The sequence below is a fragment of the Elephantulus edwardii genome, unplaced genomic scaffold (genome assembly GCF_000299155.1).
Source record: "Elephantulus edwardii isolate Elephantulus edwardi_28Jun2011 unplaced genomic scaffold, EleEdw1.0 scaffold00066, whole genome shotgun sequence".
NCBI classification, from domain to species: Eukaryota; Metazoa; Chordata; class Mammalia; order Macroscelidea; family Macroscelididae; genus Elephantulus; species Elephantulus edwardii.
This window is the reverse complement of record NW_006399816.1, coordinates 7410388-7431534: the sequence shown is the minus strand read 5'-3', so window position 1 is coordinate 7431534 and position 21147 is coordinate 7410388. Positions and strand designations below refer to the sequence as shown.

Here is a 21147-nt window from a genome sequence, read left to right as displayed (position 1 = left end):
CTCTGGGTGATGGGTCGGGGGCCAGCAGCTCCACTATACCCCAAGGAGGCTGGACGGGAGCTGGGTGTGCTGCTGGATGGTGTAGACCTGGCGCTCTGGAGAAGGGAAGCACCCAGAATCAGGGAAACAGAACCGTGAGATTCCCTGGAGAAACCCACCTAATTTGAGGAGTTCTTAGGGAGGCTCAGTAAACTTCCAGGCTCAGAAAAGGATCCAGGAAAAGGAACATTATGACACAGGCTTGGCAACTGAAGAGCAATGACGACCTTCCAGATTTGGGAAATGCCAGGTCCCAGCCAGGGGTACACCCCAAGCCCCATCTCCCCCAGTCAGCAGATAGCTACGTACGGGATGAAAGTCGTCCTCATCATCTGAGAGCCCTTCAAACAGGAAGCCACCTGAGGGAGGGAGAACAGATTTCTGGAGAACAGAAAGGCACAGGCGCAGCTCCAAAATCTCAGTTCGATTTACTCTCCAAATCCATATTTTCATCTCTCAGTTGGAAAATTACAGGACAGATGCACTTCCTGACTCAAACCGAGAGTTCCCGAGGAACGCCCTCTGCCAGAGCTATACATAGCTGCTGAGGAAAGTGCACTCCCAGGCCCGCCTGGCTCCCGGGGAGGTCCACCCCCAGCTCTCCCGGGGCTCACCTGGCATGTCCCGGTATGAACTGGAGGGCATGCTCCGGGAAGAGGGGTCAGCGCCTGCCAGTGGGGTGCTGCCTGCCACCGAGTGCAGAACCAGCACGATGGCATTGACCAGGGCTGGGTGGGTAGGCAACAACCTGGTGGGGAGACAACCAAGGGTCACTGAGAACAGAACACTCTCAGCCATGGCAAAAGAAGAGGCCTCACAACAATCAGGTCCCCTGCACTGGCTCTTTTACAACCTAGTCCTTCTTCCAGGTGGCTGTATCCTCGTGTTGCTCTGCCCTGAGCAATACCAGGAGAGCCTCCAGTTTCTGGAATCCAGTTCATACTCTTCACAACGAAGGGCCCTTCCCCTCTGATGAGGTGAGAGGCAGCATGGCAAGATGGGAAGGATCCAGCAGGTTCAGGTTCAGTTTCTGGTTTGACTCCTCACTGGGCAAACTAACACGCCCTCTCCCATAGGAGCTTGGCTTCTTCATTTGCATAAGAGGAGGCTGTAACATCTGCTTTCCCTTTGAGGACTAAAATTTTATGAATCTATGCATCTGTTTCTCCTTCCCCTCGCTTAAATTCCTTCCCCAATATCTATTGCATGAAATCTAAATTGAGCCTGGCAAGGAAGGCCCTCTCCCTCAAATCCCTGCATTAGCCCAATACTCTCTGTCCTTGAATTTTATTGTTCCCCCAAGTATCCTTTCTCATTTCCTCACAATCTGACATATTTAGAAGACAGACCTGGTGACAGACGAGGAATGAGACCCAAGAATAAAAATCCATTCATCTTAGGTTTTTGGCTTCTTGGGCCAGAAACAATTAGGTTTCTGGCCTAACCACATGGTGTTCCTAAGAAGATCATACTTACGTATCAAGCATGCTGGGATCAGCGAAAACAGAAAACAGGTCCTTGTCTTGAAGAACTCCTGAAAGAGAACACGGCTCACCTCAGAGAGAACCAGGCTACACAAGGACACAGGACCAGAAACCAGTCCTCATGAGAGACAGGAGTCCTGTGCAGGCCCTCTCCAGCCTAGGATTCCACCTTGTTCCAGTGGAGATGTTCTGCTCACACTAAACACACACACTGCACACCAACTCCAAGCAGTTTCTTTCCTCTATCTCTGGGGCTTCCCTGATCTATGAAAGCTAGTAAGTCTTCCCTTGTGGCTGTGGTTTGGGCTAACAGTTGTCCTCATTTATGATTTAAAGCATTATCTCTCCATAGGAATGAGCTCTTAAGAGAGCTGGGCATTATCTAACACATTTTGGTTACTCCTCCCCCTCACAAGACCAGAGATCATTTAAGAAATGGTCAAAAGGTAATTGTCTTCTCCTGGTTTCCTCCTCTGCTAACAACTCTCACACCATCAAAGTTCACTCCTGCACTTACCAAGAGCAATGGGGTCACTGCTGAGGCCTGGGGTGGCCACGATGATCTGGTCCAATGATTCCTTGTTGCTGAGCATCTTAAAGACCTACAGGAGGAATGGGGAGGGCTAAGCACCCCAACCAGCATGTGCTCCACTTCACAAATACCCACATGCTCCTCAAGTGCTTCCTTCCGCTAAGTGCTTGCACAGAGGCCACCACAATGGAATGACAGCCCCGGGAAACACCTGACCTTCTCTTTAGTCTGAGCACATGGCTTACTGGAGTGGAAAGAAACAATAAAATAAAATGGGGGAAAAAGCGAGACTACAGTAAACCTCCAATCTCTGGTCCTTTCTCCCAGCTATATAGTTTTAATGCTTTCAAAATAAAGCTGTCACTACAAGTCCATGAACAATGGGTTTGCTAGGCCTCAAAAATCCTTTTCAATCTTCATGCCATTATCATTTGATGTTCATATAAATGGAGAATTTCCTAACTGTATCAATTTTTTTTGCCAACTCGCCTATAAATAGGCGTCAGCCCACTTTCTCAATGAAGAAATCCAGGAAAGGGGCAACGGGCAGGCTATCTGGCTAAACAATGAGACCCACAGAACAGTGGTACCCAGATCACTCTGTTGCAATCGAATTCATTTCATGTGGCCTATATCAAGAGAGGTTGTATCACTGTCATTTGAGGGAATCAAAAATGCCCGGATGAGGGGCCTCTCTGGAGATGGCAGGGCTCTTCTGAAGCCCACAGACATGACAAAAACTCCCCGAGGAACTTTGGTTGCCACGGCAATGGGTTCCTAGGGCCCACACCCTCTCCTGCAGGCCTTGCAGGAGTCTCAGACTGGGGACGCGAGTGCACACTCACCGCCTCTCTGTATGAAGAGCTGTTGTGCAGGGCGGTGTGCAGCACCCGGAACTCCCTCATGGCAGCCACTCTGTCCACAGGTTCTGAGGAAGAGACAAACAGTCACCTTACAGCCGAGGCCAATAACCCACAATATACATGACTGTGGCATCTGCCCAGGTGCTGCATAGTCTGGGGGCTGACCTGTCTCACTGACCCACTGAACACATGAATACCAATTCAGAAAAGCCCATGAGTGCCATTGATATGCACATTGTACTTTCATTGTCTCTAACTTTTTATTTGAAAATTTACAAAGCAAGCTGGTTTTCCATTCAACAATTCATACACATCCAGCTTCCTAACACCAATTGCAATCGTTTACGCTTTGCCCCTGTGTTTACTAGTTTCATTTGCCATCCTTTTCTATCTCTTCTTGCCTTCTGAGTTTTATTACTGGAAACACACTGCCCTTTGGAAGTATCATATTGTTGAATGTTCCGAGGAATGTATACTTCCCTGGATTAACGTCCACCTTACATGCCTGTCTAATGTTTGGATGAAAATCCTGGGCCACAGTCTGAGGAGCTGCACCTCTCTCTATGGCAGCCAGGCCCTCCTGGTCTCAGGGTTGGTAGGGGCTGAAGCTCACACAGTCCATTATTCCTCTCAACTGTTTCCATGCATCTGTCTTTCATTTTCTTCACTCTTCCTTGTTCCAAATGAGGAGAGACCAATAGTAGTTGCACCTTCAATGGCTGCTCACAAGTTTAAAAAACAACCCTAATCATTGCTCACTAGAGAAAAGAGGGAGAACATTGTCTTTGTGAACTATGTTCCGCCAGATGACCTTGAAACCCCCTTCAACACCGGTCCTGAGTTTCCAGAAGCAGCAACTCATTCTCTTAAGACACTGCAGTCTCTTTTCAATAATTTTAATAGACAACCAAGCAACCAGACTGAGGTTCCAGCTCTGCCATATAAAAAAGAATCTTCGGACCAATAACCCATTGAGGGAATTCTAGGCCACTTACATGTGAACAGGAGGATGGAATATTCAACTTAGTAAGCTCATGTGCAGTGATTTTTATTTTTTTTTTTTTAAAGATATATACTGCAAATCATCTTAACCCTCTGGAGCCATGTTGACACAATATGGTAAGATAGAGAACAGAATACAGTTGTATATGTGTTGTCTGGTGTAACTTTGTAAAATGTGTCAGCGTGCATACGGCCCGGGGCTGGAAGGGGATGAGAACAGCATTCAGGCAGGGTGACAGGCTCTCTGTGACAAGTTCCTTTCAAGCTTCTGCAGTGTCATCTTGAACATAAAAGAAAGTACAAGAAGGGCCAGGACACACGGTACTCCTAATGCTTTTGACAAACTTTTATCTCATGTTTGACGCAAATGTTTCCCAGGGGTCCAAAATTCCTTTTTCAACTCTGGATGATTATGACTCATATATGCTGGGAAGTTTAGTTGTTGTCTTAGTTTTGCCTGATAACTTTACTACTTTAGGACATCAGTTCATATCAAGGGTAAAAAAATTTGACAAGCATGCATAGTTAAGGGGTGAGCACACTTTTTATATTAAGCTATAAAATTTTATTATGAAATAAAAACACATCTTTGATTCTGTCGTCAATTCAGTATTTTGAATCTTGTCACAAAGAATGAAAATTGAGAACATTCTGAGGTTAAGGTGGGGCTCTGTTCAAACATGTTTCTCAGAAGACAATTCTCTTGCAATTAATAGTTTGTGGTATTTTGCAGTTTTATTTTGTTTTTTCTAATTTATTGTTATCTTTTTAGTCTGAGACACAGAGCACTTATTTCAGTAAATCACTTCCATTTGGAAAGGTAATTAAACAGTGCTTTTAATGAATGGTAGTGTGAACATATTTGCTAATTTACACCACATTAAGATCTTTATGTTAGAACTATTGTAATATACCTTATGTTGATTAGTTGGTATTTTAAAATAGGTATATTATCTCCGAGCAGCCTTTTGGAAAAAGTGCACTGAATATAGTTTCTAGTCACATTGTACTTCACTGACTTATACTTACTGAAAAATGCCAAAGTTAAATAGTTCTTGACCCAAAAGTCCAGTGAATTTGACTACTCTTTCCTTCACTTTTATTTCATGTCCATTTATAATCACCATTTCTCCAAAACAATCCACTTACTCTACCAAAACCCAATGCTATGGAAGTTCTCTAAAAGGCTCAGCTGTTTTTTTGAGTCTTTGAATGATCACAGCGTCCTGTAAATGCGTTTCTTCCAGAGTGAGTGTCTCATCTAACAATCTTGAGGAAGGGAAGCGCTGTTGCCAGAGAAAAAGGGGGACTTCTTTGAGATCCTTGGTATCTTTCGATGAAATCTTTGACGTGGCTCACCCTGTGAGAAATGTTAAATTTCTGGATAATCCTTTTCCCACTGGCCAACCAGATCTGTATGTTAGTGACTGGTTCCAGATTGTTTAACGGGACAGTACACAGTTTGTTTTTATTCTCAACCCTAATTCTCTTTATTTTAAAAAAAATTTTTGGTGTGGCACTTCCCAGTCTGTGACCCACTCCCAAGAAGGGCTTGAATACAGGCTTGGTTGACATATAAACTTCATTTTTCTTATCTTCAACTTTAACATCCACTTCCTCTTTAGCATATATCCCCTGTAATTCTAAAGATAATACCCCCTTTTTGATGGAGTTCAGAAACTGCTGGCTTGCACCATCAGAATAACTGCTGAAGTCATCATTGACTGTGAATCCATTTTTTCCATAATTTTATACTTACACCTGCCTGCTTCTTCTTTTCAGTAGGTGACAAGCATTTGGCAGCAACCTTCTGAGCGTCCTCAAAAAGGCTATCAAACAAAATATTCACAATTCCTTTGTCAAGTGTCACTAACAGGTGGGTTGTTAGACCCTGTTTTACAAACCCACTCTTCTTTTATAGTATCAAGATGATCTACTTCTTTCATTCTCTTTTGCCTTACTCCGGGCGCAGCCGCCGGAGGTGGCGGTGTCACCTCCCGGCCTCCACCTCAGCTCCCTGCAGAGGCCGCCCACGCCGCTGCCTGGATGCTGGAGACCCTCAGACCTGGAACTCCACCACCGCGAGCCCTGCAGGTTCAGTGCGCCGACCGGACCACCTCCTTCGGTCTCCTCGAGCACACTTTTAAGTGTGGTTATTTTCACCCAGACCAGCTCCTTGTGATTGTACAGACTATGCGCTGCCCAAGCCCAGGGGTAAAAAAAAGTCTGTGGCACTCACACTCCTATTTACAGTCTTAATGAAGAGGGCTTTCCCTTGATGAACAGTCATCTTAACTAATTAGCCAATGGATTCTTTCAACAGGCATATATGTCTTGGAGTATCATTACCCCTTGTCCACCGTTAGGCAAGGGAGAGGAAAGCCATGAATGAAAGCACCTGCCATCCAGGAGCTCGCAGGACAGCAGGAGAAAAAGAGAGCAGGTCTCTCTCTCTCTCTCTCTCTCTCACACACACACACACACACACTGCAAAACGTCATAATGAGATCCTCCACAAATGTGTGGGTACCACGCGCTGGGAACATAACGGGTGCGGACCATCCGTGAAGAGAAGGAAGTAGGACACTGAGTTGCCTCCCAGAAGGTGCCCTTGGAGCAGGTCTTTTAAAGCATAGGTGCTTCCTGGGAGGAGAAGGCCTTCTAAGCCCAGTAAGAACAGGTGCGAAGGCAAAGAGGAATAAAAGAATGGGTGCTTTGAAGAGGCAGTCCTTTTTGTGTGTGTGGCTAGAACTCAGGATGTATATATTCCTGCCCAACAGCAGGCCAAGGTAAGATCCTGAAGGGGATGTGCAACTGGCCTTGGAGAAGGACCAAAGGAATCCATGTGGGAATGGTGGGAGTGAAGAGTCCTCCTAGAGGCTCTAATCCAGTGGGAGATCAGGAAACGTGTCTGCTTTTACAAAAGGCATGCTCTGGGATAAAACAGCTCAACTACTTCCACCAAAAAAAAAAAAAAAACCAAACAAACCCTACTTTCTTTTCAAATCTGAATGTTCATTTTTTACCTCCCAATAAAAATTCCATTTGTATCAAAAAAGAAAAATCTTGAGGCAGAACGTGGGGGAGGAAAGGGCCCCTTCAACAGCTCACGCTGACAACCAGATAAGAGAAATGGTTGTCTCTGAACTACCTTCACCCATTGGAACGGGGTGGTGGCCAGCTCCGTAAGAGGACACACATTCCTGATCCAAAAAGATATGAATTCATATTCCAACTTTAGAATTCCTAAGTAGATGATCTTAAAGAAATGCCCTTTGTAGCCTTTCTTTTTACTTATAAAATACTATTTCCTACTTTGCAGACTGACTATAATGGTTAAACGAGATACTAAAAGGGAAAAACAAAGCTCACAGAGGCAACAAATCTTTCTTTCTGTTACTACTACTGCGCCAAAGACCACCAGGGCACACCTATACTTGAACAAGCTGGGTTTATCTAAGCTCATTCTATATGGAAAGATGCACACCATGAAGAACCTCAATGAAAATGTGGTGAAAGGATTTGCAGGGTGTGGCTGAGTGATACTGTGTGATAGATATTTAAAGAAGAGGCTCTGCTCTGAATTAGATGCCCTTGGAATGGGACTGACTATACCTCTTGCCCATTCCCCTCACCGAGTTAGGGTGAAAGCTTACTGAACAAATTAGGTTTTCATTCAACAACTTATACACATACTGTTTTATAATATTAGTTGCAACTCTCTTCCCTGGATTCCCTTAAACCATACATCCTTCCTTTGTGCCCCTTCCCGCCATATGAACTTCGGTTTTGGGCAAATACTGCTTTTTGGTCTCGTTGTTTATTCTCAGAAGTAGGTTCCTCCTGAGTGCCAGCGTTCTCCTTAAAGTCTGACCACTATTTGGGTGAAAGGTGACCCCCGGGGTAGATTTAGTTGCAGATATGAAGGGTGTCAAAGGACCACAGTCTCAGGGGTCTGTCCCATCAGTCAGTCACTATTAGACCAGGAAATCTGGTCTTTATAATGATTGTGAATTTTGTTCTGTATTTTTCTTCCATTCTGTACAGGACTTTCTGTGGTCCCAATCCAAGTGGCAGTTGGGTATCTGGGCACCATCTAGTAGTGCTGATCTCAGGATACTGGAGGCTGTAGTTTAGAAGGCAATCCAGAAGGATGGGAAACTGGTACAAGAGTAAACCTGCCCACTGGATCCTTTTCATTTCCTTCACCTGCTCCCCCCACCAACCAATTTCTGCAGCTCTGCAACTGCATCCCTGCCTATCCTCACCCTTCCGCCCTCAACCCTCGCCTCCTTGTACTCCCAGTATGTTTTTCCCAATAAAATAAATAATTTTAAAAAAAAAAGAGTAAACCTGGAACTGGTAAAGCAGCAGTGGGCACTCATACTAACCAGGATAGACTGCTATAGGGCCATTTTTTATGGTTTGGACAATGTTTACTTTTTGTTATAATTTAAGTCTAAGTTGCAAAACATGATTAAGAAACTCATTTTTGTCTTGTCCACAACACTCTCAGAGTAGGTGGCCTGTTCTCATGCTAATCTATGAAACTGTTCATGTTCAATTTAAGAATATCAAGATTCAGCTAAAAGTCCCAAGCCAGACCCCACATTTCAGGGCTGCTTTTCTCTTTCTCACATCCCAGCAACAGAGAAAAGATATTTTTGTCCTTTATGCTTAGAACTGAAAAACAGTAAATTTCAAATTGGTTGGTAACTATTCACAATAACCATGCACATCACAGTAAGTGTGAACATTATAAAAATATCAAAGTGCCAGTTTAACAAAACAAAAAAACACACAACTCTCTCTTCTGAGAGAGCACTGGTAGCCTAGTGGTAAGGAGTTTTGCTACCAATTCAAAGGCTATGAGGAGATGGGTAATCTCCTCCCATGTGATTAACAGCCTCTGAAAACCAATTGGAGAGTCACCTGTGAGTCAGTTCTGACATGACAGCACAAAACAACAACTAAAACAATCTCTTTTACAGGGAGCTCTTATGGCCTAGTGGGTAACGAGATGCACTGCTAGCCCAAAATAGGCAGATCAAATCACCAGCTGCTCAGAGAGAAAGATGGGCAATTTCATCTTGTGTGATTTACAGCTTTGGAAAATCCTCTGGAGAATTACTGTCAGTTCTGACACTATGGCAATGAATTTAAGTTTTGAGTTTTATCTCTTTTATATAGCTTAATCTCTGATTCACTCCACTCACTCTCTTGCATCAAGCTGGTTCCAACTCACAACACCCCTCCACCGGACTTCCCATGTTATAAATATAAATAGAGGCTGCCTCTATTTCTCCCTTGGAGGCACTGGTGGAATCAAACTGCCAGAGACTCTCGGCTTTTGCGTCAGCAGTGCAACATATAATGGACGACATAACCAGCCAAAGCTCCCTTAGCCTTGGCTAGCTAATGTAAAACATAAATGCAAACTATTAATTTTAAATGTTATATTATTAATTCCAATCAGTACCTTTTATCAATAAATTATAAAAAAGCATTTGAAGTTTTACACAGTTACTAAAAAAGCTACTTTAATATGGTTTGAATATTTTCAAGCTTCAGGAAAAGAAATTTTAAGTACAGCAGGAATTGGCTGACCAAGCAGATCATTACCTAAAGCAGTTGTAGGATGAAAACATTAGAAGAGTACAAAAGTTTTCTGTTCTTTTCTAATGAGAACAATAGGATATAAAATTTATGGAGAAACAAGCTCTTAACAACAACAAATACTCAAAACTCATCGCCATCAAGGTGTAAGTGATCCACAGCTGCAGCTCATACTAAGTTTTCAGAAGCTGTAAATGGCAAGGGAGGAGATTGCTCATTTCTTTCCTGAGGAGCTCCTGGTGGATTCAAACCACCTGCCTTTGAGTTAGCAGTCCAACTCCTTAAACACTAGGCCAACAGATCTCCTCTTAACTTAAAGGTATTTCAAATAGACATAAATTCCCCATCTTACTAGAAAAGAGTGGGTAATGAACTTAGAAGTTGAAAAGTGGTACTCATTTTAAGGCCAAGGCTAGTCTTTGTTTATTATGCAATCTAGGCAACAAGTAGGAACAATATCTTCAATAGCTACTCAGTAAATCACCCCTTTCTGTCAGAGGTCAAGCCTCCCGCTCACCTGGTTTCTGATCAGGCTCAGGCCACGACTTGCGCAGAACATGGACTGTGGACCCAGGTTGAATGCCATAGAAGTCAAGGGTTTGGTCGTCTTTCAGCTTCCGGCCACAGTAGATCAGATCTAAAAAAGGAATACCTGTTAGTTATTTTGTTCCTCAAAACAATTTAGGTAGTTGTTTTCTGCCCTCAGTTTAGAGAATGTACTCTACTGTACATCCTAAAGATACTCTTATAGAACATAAATATTCTAAAGTTTGTTAGCAAGTACAGACTCGCAAAACGGAGTTGTACAGAATCTGTCTACAGAACAGCCATAAAGCTTTAACCCTGTGGCGACTGCTCAATTTAAAAGAAAGGGGAAAAGTTTAACAATAACAACAAAAAGGACTGGCATACCAGTAGCAACCAGTATGTTCGATGTGAGGAGTGGGGGGAAGTAACGAACCCTTTTGGCAAGCTGGATCCCTTTGCTATTAAAAATTACAATTGTGGACTGGATGAATCCCAGAAACTGTTGCTCTAAAATAATTGTTAAAACAAACATATCCTCTGAAGTTTCCTTAAAACCAAATAGTTTACTTAACTAGCAATAAATATCTACTTTGAAGAAAGAAAAAAAAATCTACTTGGTGAGCACTGATGGCCGAGTGGTGAGGAGCTGCACTGTCAACCCAAAGGCACATGGTTTGAATTCACAAGCTGCTCCATGGGGGAAAGATGGACAATCAATTCCATTGAGATTTACTGCCTCTGAAAATCCGCTAGAAGATCGGCTATGAGTCAGTATCAACTGAAAAGGACATTAACAACATGCAAGATTAAAGTGACATAGCAACTCGAAAGACTGACAGAAATCTTAAGGATCAATGGGTTTATGTTAACGGGAAAAGAACAATTCATAAAAAGGAGGGTAGCAATGGTTGTAACAAGTAAGCTCTATTGGCCTAGCACTAAGAAGCTGTGCTGCAATCCCAAAGCACACAGTTCCAATCCACCACCTGCTCCTTGAGAGAAAAATCAGCAATCTCCTCCCATGCGATTAACCAGAGGGTCACCTATAGGTCAGTTCCGACTCAATGGTACACAACAATAATGGCTGTACAAGGGAGCTCTGATGATGCAGTCACTAGGGAGTTACATTGCCAATTCAAAGGTAGCACCTGTCTGGCGGTTCAAGCCTACCAGTGGCTCTGTAGGAGAATGACGTGCAATCTTCTGTGCAATTTACAACGTGTAAAACCCACCAGAGGGTCAGCTATGAGTCAGTTAAAACCTGACTCACAGAATGAGTTTTTGAGTTTGAGTGATTGTAAGGAATGTAACTGATACGTAGAAATTGAGAAAGTGGTTTATGTTGTGTTGTGTATATTCTCACTAATAAAATAAACACAAAAAAATTTACAACTCCTTCCTCCACCTGGAATGCTCTTTGCCATCTTCATTTCCCTTACTATTTCCTTCCCTCTAATCAGTTAACCAAATAAAAATCCTTCTCATCAGTGACAAACAGAAATCTTCTTTGACAGTACCACCAAGATGTAACTGACACCTAGCTGATCCTTTAGTGGGTTTTCATAGGCAGTAAATTACATAGGAATTTACTGCCCATCTTTCTCTTGCAGTTGATGGATTCAAACTGTGAACCTCTGGGTTGACAGTGCAACTCCTTACCACTAAGCCACCAGAGCTCCCTAGACAGCAGACATATATTAACTCGGGTGAAAGGAAAGGCCAACATGCGTAACAGGGGAGATCAGCACAATATGACAAAGGCAAAGGAAGACACTGAGAAGTGCACCAGTAACAGACACACAGGTAAATACTATTATACACACAACCCTGCAATAACAGTTAATAACAAATAACCTAGAGTAAGTATATAGGCACACAGGAAAGTTGAACAGTTAGGGCCAGGTGAATGGGACCATATTCCTGAGATTTAACAGAGGATTTCTACATGTGTTTTTTGTATGTGCAGCAAAGCAAAGAGAACTCAAAGTATGCAGCCTTATTAGCCACCACTAAATGCTTTGAAGGAATGAAACTGTGGCCTTGGGGAGCACAGGCACAGTCTCAAGGGAAATGTGGATTCACCGGCAAAACACAGTTCATAAAGCGAATGTTCTGTATCTTACTGTGGAGAGTAGTTAACTGGGATCTTAAAAGTTTACAAGTGGTCAACTTGTAAGATGTAATTGTTGGAGAAAATCAAAGATTCAAAGAAATAAATAGTCCTGAGGACTCATGGACCCCATGACCACAGCTTCTACTAGCCTGAGACCAAAGAACCAGATGGTAGCTGGCGGCCATTACCCAGCACTCTGACCAGGACCACAATAGGAAGACTTGGACCAGAGGAGGAGAACAATGCAGAACAAAATTCAAAATCAGAGAAAAGACCAGCCCTTCCTGTGGGAGCCATTGGGTTGAGAGGAGCGTAGTGCTCTCTACTCCCCATGGTGTGTGCTCGCCCACTGATTTATCAGTGGACTGTGAAAAGGGAGACTTACCTTTGCCTGCTATGTTCAACATTACCATTTGGGCAGAGATGGTGTATCTCATCCACATCAACTGCAGCCCACAGCCATAAGGAAATGAGCAGTTGGGTGGGGTACTGGTAGAACTATGACTTGAATTCCTAGCATTTGAGGTGGTGGGACTCAGCACTCTGGCCATGGTGTTTTGGAAACATGAGTCGTGAAAGCCCCATATTTGCACTTAACAAAACCTGGCATCACTGGCATTGTTGGCCGAACACAATCAGAACAGCCATGCCATCTGCCCTGCTCTAGTTGCCTCGGCCTTACCAGCACTGATCATGCCTAAAGGTCATCATATTGAAGTGCCTGAACTTCCTTTGGTGGTCACTGTTAAGGGTTACAAGATGACCAAGGAGACTGCCAGGCTTCTTAAGAAACTTAAGGCCTGAAATGGTATCAAAAGATCTATGTCTCTCAGTAAATGGCATGAGCTGGCAAACAAATGATAACCTCCAAGGACAAAATGAGAAGCCAACATGGGATCCAGTGTGCAGGACCACGCATTACCTAAAATGAGGACAATCATGTCATTAAGGCCTTCAGAAATATCCCTGGAATTAATTTGCTTAATATAAGTGAACTGAACATTTTGAAACCTGCTCTTGGTGGGCATGTGGGGTATTTCTGCATTTGGACTGATGGTGCTTTTTGCAAGTTAAATGAGCTATATGACACTTGACAGAAAGCTGCCTCCCTCAAAAGCAACTATAGCTGCTTTCCTTGCATGAGATGATCAATAGAGATCTTAGCAGAACCTTGAAAAATTCCAAGATTCAAAGGGTCCTCCAAACACCAAGCAAGATTCATCACAGAATCCTAAAGAAGACTCCACTGAAAGATCTGAGAATCTCTGACTAAACACACATGCAGAAGATGTGTGTTGAAGCATCATCCGTGACCAGGCCAGAAATCACTAACTCAACATAGCTATGGCAGCAGCAGCACCAGAGGTTCAATTAGACGAGGGGGTGGTTCCACACAAGAGGCCTATGGTAGGAAAAAAGGTTACAGTGACCAAGAAACAAGCAGCTAAGAAGTCCTAGAAAAGAAACCTGCCAAGAAAAGAAGCTTGCTGCATAAACTCTTACATTTGTTTATTCCACATACATTTATTCTATTTTAGAAAGTTTATTCTGAATAAAGAGCTAATCAAAAAGGCAGTAAGAAATTAAAAAACAAGCAAAACCCACAAGACTTACTAGAATGACAGACTGGGAGAACCCCTAGGCCTATGGTTCAGAGACCCCTGTCAAAGTGGGGAATGAACTAAACCCCAAGGATCACTTTTCAGCTAAACAACAGAAACAACAGCTAAGCATATAAAGAGAACTATTCCATCCGAAAAAAGGAAACCTGCAAGAACCAAAATTTGACCTTGAGCTTATCCCACCTGAATTTAAGAACCTTCTCAACAGGTTTGAGACTTTGCTTACTAATGAGCAAAGACCAGATGTCCATATCATCCATGAAGAATGCAAAAGACAAAGGAGGGAGATGAGACCAACATGGGTATCAGATGAGTCTCTGAATATGGTGCTGAGGAGCCAAAGCAAAGGGGAGAAATCAGGAAGTCAAGGAGCTGAACAGAATGGCAGCTTGGGAAGACAAAGAAAAGTATTATAATGAAATGTGCAAAGAGCTAGGGGCACTTCTTAAACTAAAGGAACTGAGGAACAAATTCAAGCCACAACTTGCAATACTTAAGGATGCTATGGGCAGAATACTGATTCAGGAAGCACCAGAAGAAGATGGAAGGCATCTGAGTCACTGTACTGAAAAGAACTGGGTGACACCGAAGAATTTTATAAAACAACATTATGATCAAGAGGCAATAGTGATGAAGAAGGAAGTTTAAGCTGCTTTGAAGGAACTGGCAAGAAACAAGGCCCCAGGAATTGATGGAATAGTAGTTGACATATATCAACAAACAGATGCAGCCCTAGATGTGCTTAAGAGGTTGTGCCAAACAGGATATGAACAGGCACTTCACCGAAGACGACATTCAGATGGCTAACAAACACATGAAGAAATGCTCAAAATCCCTAGCCCTAAGAGAGATGCAAATTAAAACAACTATGAGATATCATTTCACCCCAGTCAAAATAGCAAAATTTAACAGAACAGCAAGCAACAAATGCTGGCGAGGTTGTGGAGAAACTGGAACCCTGATTCACTGTTGGTGGGAGTGTAAAATGGTACAACCCCTGTGGAAAGCAGTATGGCGCTTTCTCAAAAAGTTGCAAATAGAGGTACCATTTGACCCAGCAATTCCACTACTGGGAATATACCCTGAAGAGACCATAGCTGACATCCAAGCAGATATATGCACTCCCATGTTTATTGCAGCTTTGTTCACAATAGCAAGGAGTTGGAAACAACCTAAGTGCCCATCAACAAACGAATGGCTAGAGAAGCTGTGGTATATTCGCACAATGGAATACTATGCTGCATTAAAAAACAAGGAACTCATGCAATATTATTCAAAATGGTTGACTCTGGAGAACATTATGCTGAGTGAAATATCCCAGTCACAAAAGGACAAATATTACATGATGCCACTGTTGTAGAATGGGTCTGTCCTTGGGGTTGGGGAGAGACTGAGTAAGATGGGTTCAATAATGTATACTGCACTGAAACAGAGGAGGGAGAGAACCGTTTAAAAGAGAGATATAACTGGGTATTTCTGTCATCACAGGAGACTAGAGCGAGGGCTACATGGTGGAGGGGACCTGGGGGAGGGTTTGTAAAACAATGAAAGAATCTTTTCTTTTACTTTTCCATAATTTTTGGACTCATGTACTTATAACTTGTTAGTCAAATTTGTGTCTTCTAGGTTGCAACACCCCCATGATACATCTTCAAGGATATGAACATGTACAGCCCAGCACAATCAAGAAGAGTGCATCTAAATTCCAAAATCAATCTCCATAATAGTCTATGTGTTTCCTACTGCCAAAGGGGCCCTTTAGAGTAGTGAGAGAAGATCTTCACCCTGAAACCCACAGCGTCCCTTTTCAGCAGGAAGTAGCTAAGAGAATACGCCATCCCCTTTTCCTTATGACTCAGGGTGAAGTCTCTCTCAGGGAGGAGTGATAGGGAATGGCAAAGGACACACTGACAAAGAAGATTAATCAGAACTGGCTTTGACAAGCACTGTGGCATTTGGACAAGAACAAACTGGGAGGAGGGTAGAGAGAATAGTGCAACAATGAATGAGTGGAAGCCCAAAATCTCTGTAAATGTTTATGAAAATTAATAAAATATAATTATAGAGAAAAAAAAAAGAGGTCGTGCCAAGAAATCTAGAGACAACTACCTGGCCAACTGATTGGAAGAGATCCATATTTATTGCCATTTCAAGAAAAGGAGATCTGACTGTGTGGAAATTATCAAACAATATCACAGCAAAATGCTGTTGACAATTATCCAAAAATGATTGGAATAGTACATTGACAGAGAACTGCTGTTATGTGCCGTCGAGTCACTTGCGACTCATAGCGACCCCATGTACAACAGCCCTAAACTCTGCTCTGTCCTGTGCCAATCGCATTGTTTCTGACACTCCCATCCCGATTACCCCAGTCACTGAATCAATTCACCTCATAGAGGGCCTTCCCCTCCTACTCTGTCCCTCCACCCTCCTAAGCATGATGTCCTTCTCCAAGGACCGGTCTCTCCTCACAACATGTCCAAAGTATGTTAGACGGAGCCTCAGAATCCTACAAGAAATAAAACTTGGCTTTAGAAGAGGCCATGGCACTAGGGACATTATCACCAATGTCAGATGGATCTTGACTGAAAGCAGAGAGTACCAGAGGAACATCTATCTGTATTTCATTGACTATGCAAAGGCATCTGACTATGTGGATCACAATAAATTGTGGTTAATCTTGAGAAGAATGGGAATCCTAGAACATTGTGTGCTCATGCAAAATCTATACTTAGACCAGTAGGCAACTGACAGAACAGAGCAAGGAAACAATGCATGGTTAAAAATAAGGAAAAGAATGCATCAGGGATGTGTCCTATTCCTATCTCCATAACTGTTCAATCTATATGCAGAACAGATCATTTGGGAGGGTGGACTTTTATGAGGAGAATGTGGCATCAGAATTGGAGGAAGACTCATCAACAATCTGCATTATGCATATGACACAACCTTATTTGCTGAAACTGAGAGGACCTGAAGTATTTACTGCAGAAGGTCAAGTATTGTAGTCTTCAATATAAATTGATGATCAACATAAAAAAACCAAACAAACAAACAAACAAAAAAAACCCCATGAAGATTCTCATCACTGCGCCAGTTGGCAGTACCATGATAGATGGAGAAGAGATTGTTAACAATTTCGGCTTGGTTGGCTCCACAATCAACATTCTTGGCACAAGCCAGGAAATCAAAAGGCAAACTGTATTAGGAAAATCTGCTGTCAGAGACCTCTCCAGAATAAAATACTAGAGACTAAGGTATGCATGATCCAGACCATGGTCGTATCAGAGAGCTGGACAATGACTAAGGATGACCAGAAGAAGAGTAAATGACTTTGAGCTGTGAGAGGACAGTACTGAATAGACCATGGACTGCTAAAACAAAGAACAGGTCCATCCTCAAGAGGGTGAAACCAAGTTACTCCTTGGAGGCAAGTATTTTGAAACTGTTTCATATACTTTGGGCACGTAGCCAGGAGGGACAAGTCCTTGGAGAAGGACATCATGCTTGGAAGGGGAGAGGGACAGCACAGGAGAGGAAGACCCTGGATGAGATGGATTGACACAGTAACTGGGCTAATGGGGGTAGGTGTATCAGAGATAGTGAGATTGGCTCAGGACAGGGCATGTTCAGAGCTATTGTGTCTAGGGCTGCTAAAAGTTGCAGGCAACTCTATGGAAGAATAACAACAACATTCCACCAGAGAGAAAGGTGTTTCTCAGCACAATTAACTATATGAGATCAAAAAGGCAGTATCTGCCACAACATAAAGCTCAAGATGCAGGAAGGGGCAGAAAGAAGGATGAATGGATAGGAAAGGATCCAGCAAGTAACAGGCAGAAAGCTGTCACATTGATGGAATGGCAACTAATGATACAAAACAAAATGCACATGAATTGTTAAATGGGAAGCTAATTTCTCTATAACCTTTCACCTAAACTGCAATTTTAAAAAAAAAACAAAAAACAAACCCAAACACCAAAAAAGCCTAATTATTCCTTAAGATCTGAGTTGCCACATATAAGGGAGTTTCCTCTAACTAACTTCCCTTCTCACTTTAAATTTTCTGCACCAAGAATAAGAATTCAACAATGACGGAAAGAAAAAAATGGTTAGGCATTATGTGTATGTCAACAATTTGGAATAAGAGGTGCACTGCAAAGTGTACTGGGGGCAGGGAGCAGGGGGCAGGAAGAAAATGTGCAACAATCAATGAATGAACGAAAACCCAATCTTTCCGCAAACTTTTGTGAAAAATCACAATAAAAAGAATTTTAAAAAGTCAATTCAACAAGGTCATAATTCAAGGACTTTGTAAAAAGTATTTCAATGTAAAAAGCAATTGAAACTGCCACCTATATATGATTTTCTTATATGTTGATATTTCTATCCCTCCAATGTTTACTTTCCCATAGTGTTCCTATAGTGCGATGGGAAAGTCTGCTGTTAGGGACCTCTCTAAAGTACTCAAGAGCAACAGTGTGTCTCTGGAGACTATGGTGCATCTGATACAGGCTGTGGTCTTTGCAATCACTTGTTATGCATCAGAGAGTTGGAAAATGACTAAGGAGGATAGAAGGAGAATTGATGCCTTTGAGCTGTGGTGCTGGAGAAGAGTATTGAATGTACCATAGACTTGCAAAAAAACAGACAGATTCCTTCTAGAGAGGGTTAAACCAGGCTGCTCCTTGGAGGCAAGGATTCTGGGGCTTCATCCGACATACTTTGGACATGTTGTAAGGAGAGACAAGTTCTTGGAGGGGGACATCATGCTTGGGAGGGTGGAGGGACAGCACAAGAGGAGAAGACCCTCTATAAGGTGGATTGATTCAGTGACTGGGGTAATCGGAATGGGTGTGGCAGAGGCAGTAAGATTGGCAGAGGAGAGAGCCCGGGCTGTTAAGTCGATGGCACATAAGGACAACAACATAGTGTTATAGGGCAATAAATTCCAAACTCTTTATCTACTCCTGTTTTATTGCTGTTGTTGAGGACCATCTAGTCAGAACTCACAGCTGACCCTCCAGCAGGTTTTCAGAGGCAATAAAGTGCAAGGGAAGCAAAAGACCATCTTCCCCGCAGCACAATTCATTAACACTAAGTCACCAGAGCTCCCTAGTGACTTTTTTTTTAATTGTGATTTTAACATTTACAAAGCAGTTAGATTTTCATTCATTCATTGTTGTATATTTTACCCCCTCCCCTTCCTAGTGACTCTTACAGTTCCAAACATTCTACCAAAAAGGCAGCTCTGTCCTAGTCCAGAAAGACTTACCAATCAGCTCAGGGTCTGGAACAGATTCCTGGAGTTTGGCAGCAATGAGCTGCTTCAGAAACGAAATACTATAGGCTCCCAGTGAGTAGTCACCCAGCTCTGCCTCTGGTAACCGAAGAATAGACTTTGGAGCAAGAGGCTGGTCAGCCAGCTTCACCGCCAGGTGCCAGTCGGAGAGAGACATCCTCTCTCTTTCACGCTCTCTCTTTCTCCCTGTAATAGAACAAAGTCTTAGTGATTGGAGGACAGCTCACAATCCTAATTCCTCCCCTCCTCCCCACATTAAAGGAATATACCAGAAATAATCAGAGTAACACTGATGCAGCATTAAGAAGCTGGCACTTCAACCCGAGGCCGTCTTTTTACCCAGCCTGTGATGACAGGTAAGGTATTTCAGCTTTCTGGGCCTCAATTTCTTCATCATTAACATGAGCATTAAAAACACTCTCCAACCTAACAGAAATGTTGTGACATTCAAATGACATCATTCAACCCTTTCCTTCTGTACATTCCTATTTCAGACTTCTTCCTCTCAATTCTACTTGAGTTTTCACTACAGCTTTCTACAAGTTTCCTATCTCTTGTCTGTCCTCCAAATACTCATTTAAAACATAGACTTGAACAAATCACTCTTCTTAGAACTTTTCCAGTGGCTCCTGTAAAAACAATGTAGAGACAGGAGCAATGTGTAACTTCCAGAGTAGAATCACTATCAGTTGATTCCTATGAGACAGAGAGGCTCTTGCTACTTCTCTGCTGGGTCTGCTAATTCATTGCAAATAGCCACAAAGAACTCATAAATACTCATGATTATGAAGTTTACTAGGGAAGTAACAGATTACAATCTAAAATAAGAAACAATTCAGAATACACTTCTTCACTCAAGACTGCTTCTCAGCAGTGACCACAAGCAGGCCTTTCGTCCCTCAATCAGGCCTCTGCCTTGCTTCAAAGCTTTTAGCTCTGATTAAGCATTCAAAAGCACCTCAATGCAACAACCACTAGCTGAAGGTGCTTAGCTCTATGGAAATAAGTGCCCAGAGGCATCCCCATATGCCAGCAAGTCACAGAAAGGCATTCAGCTTTCTCACTCCATGGGTTAGAAAACCCACTATTCTGTATGGTGCCAGTCTCTTGGTTCTGCTGCCACCATTTCTCTGCTGCTGCTTCTCACCATCTTACATCATCTGTGGTGTCACATCTCACTGTCTCCGGCACTAAGGCAGTTCTCAGCACATAAATCCTGAGTCCAAAGGAAAAGTCTATTCCTCTCCTAGCTCTTCATTCTTGATGGCAGTGAGATCTCCCTCTTCTGCCTCTAGGATGGCTCATTTTAAGCCTAACAGAATGACAAAACTGACCAATCTCCACATTAGAGTTGCATACACATGATTTGCAAGATGTCACCCTACAAGGTGCCATGTACCTTATTTATATTAATAAAAAGCTGTCTGATCCTCTTAGTACACAACACTTCACATTTTCATAGTCCTAACAAATTATAGATAATATTGAGAAAAGCAATTCAATTGTGCTCATGAGAAACCTATAGCTAGACCAAGAAGTTGTTGTCTGAACAAAACAAGAGAGCACTGCATGTTTTAAAATCAAGAAAGGCATGCATCAGGGCTGCAATCTTTCTCTGTATCTACTGAATCTGTATACCAAGCAAAGTAGCATTTGAGAATCTGGACTCTATGGAGAATGTGGGATCAAGATTGGAAGAAGACTCATTAACAACCTGTGTTATGCAGATACAACCTTGCCTGCACAAAGTGAAGACCTGAAAAGAACTTGCTGCAGAAGATCAAAGACTATAGCCTTCAACATAGATTACACTTCAACATCAAGAAAACAAAAATCTTCACTATGGGACCAATAAGCAATAAATGGAGGAAAGAGCGAAGTGGTCAGTCATTCATACAATCAATGCACATGGTAACTGCAGTTAAAAATCAACAAATTCCACTGGGAAAATCTGCTGGCAAAGACCTCTCTAAAGTCTCCTTGCTAAAGAGTAAGGACATCAGTTTAAAAGACTAAGGCATGTCTGATCTAGGCCTTGGTCTT

General features: G+C 42.6%; 1 protein-coding gene and 1 pseudogene across 1 annotated transcript in view; both read right to left on the bottom strand.

Annotated features, from left to right (window-relative positions):
- The window catches only part of UBL7 (ubiquitin-like 7 (bone marrow stromal cell-derived)), a 22475-nt gene extending 3190 nt beyond the window's left edge, over nt 1-19285 (bottom strand). Inside the window, exons 1-8 of the mRNA XM_006888389.1 lie at nt 19078-19285; nt 10054-10173; nt 2901-2983; nt 2041-2125; nt 1516-1573; nt 654-787; nt 349-398; nt 2-95 (exon numbers count right to left, since the gene is read on the bottom strand). Of these exons, the coding sequence (XP_006888451.1) occupies nt 2-95; nt 349-398; nt 654-787; nt 1516-1573; nt 2041-2125; nt 2901-2983; nt 10054-10173; nt 19078-19261 (808 nt within the window). The 5' untranslated portion in view covers nt 19262-19285. The remainder of the gene's footprint in view (nt 1; nt 96-348; nt 399-653; nt 788-1515; nt 1574-2040; nt 2126-2900; nt 2984-10053; nt 10174-19077) is intronic.
- LOC102850580 lies at nt 5087-5866 on the bottom strand (annotated as a pseudogene).
- Nucleotides 19286-21147: the final 1862 nt, after the last annotated feature.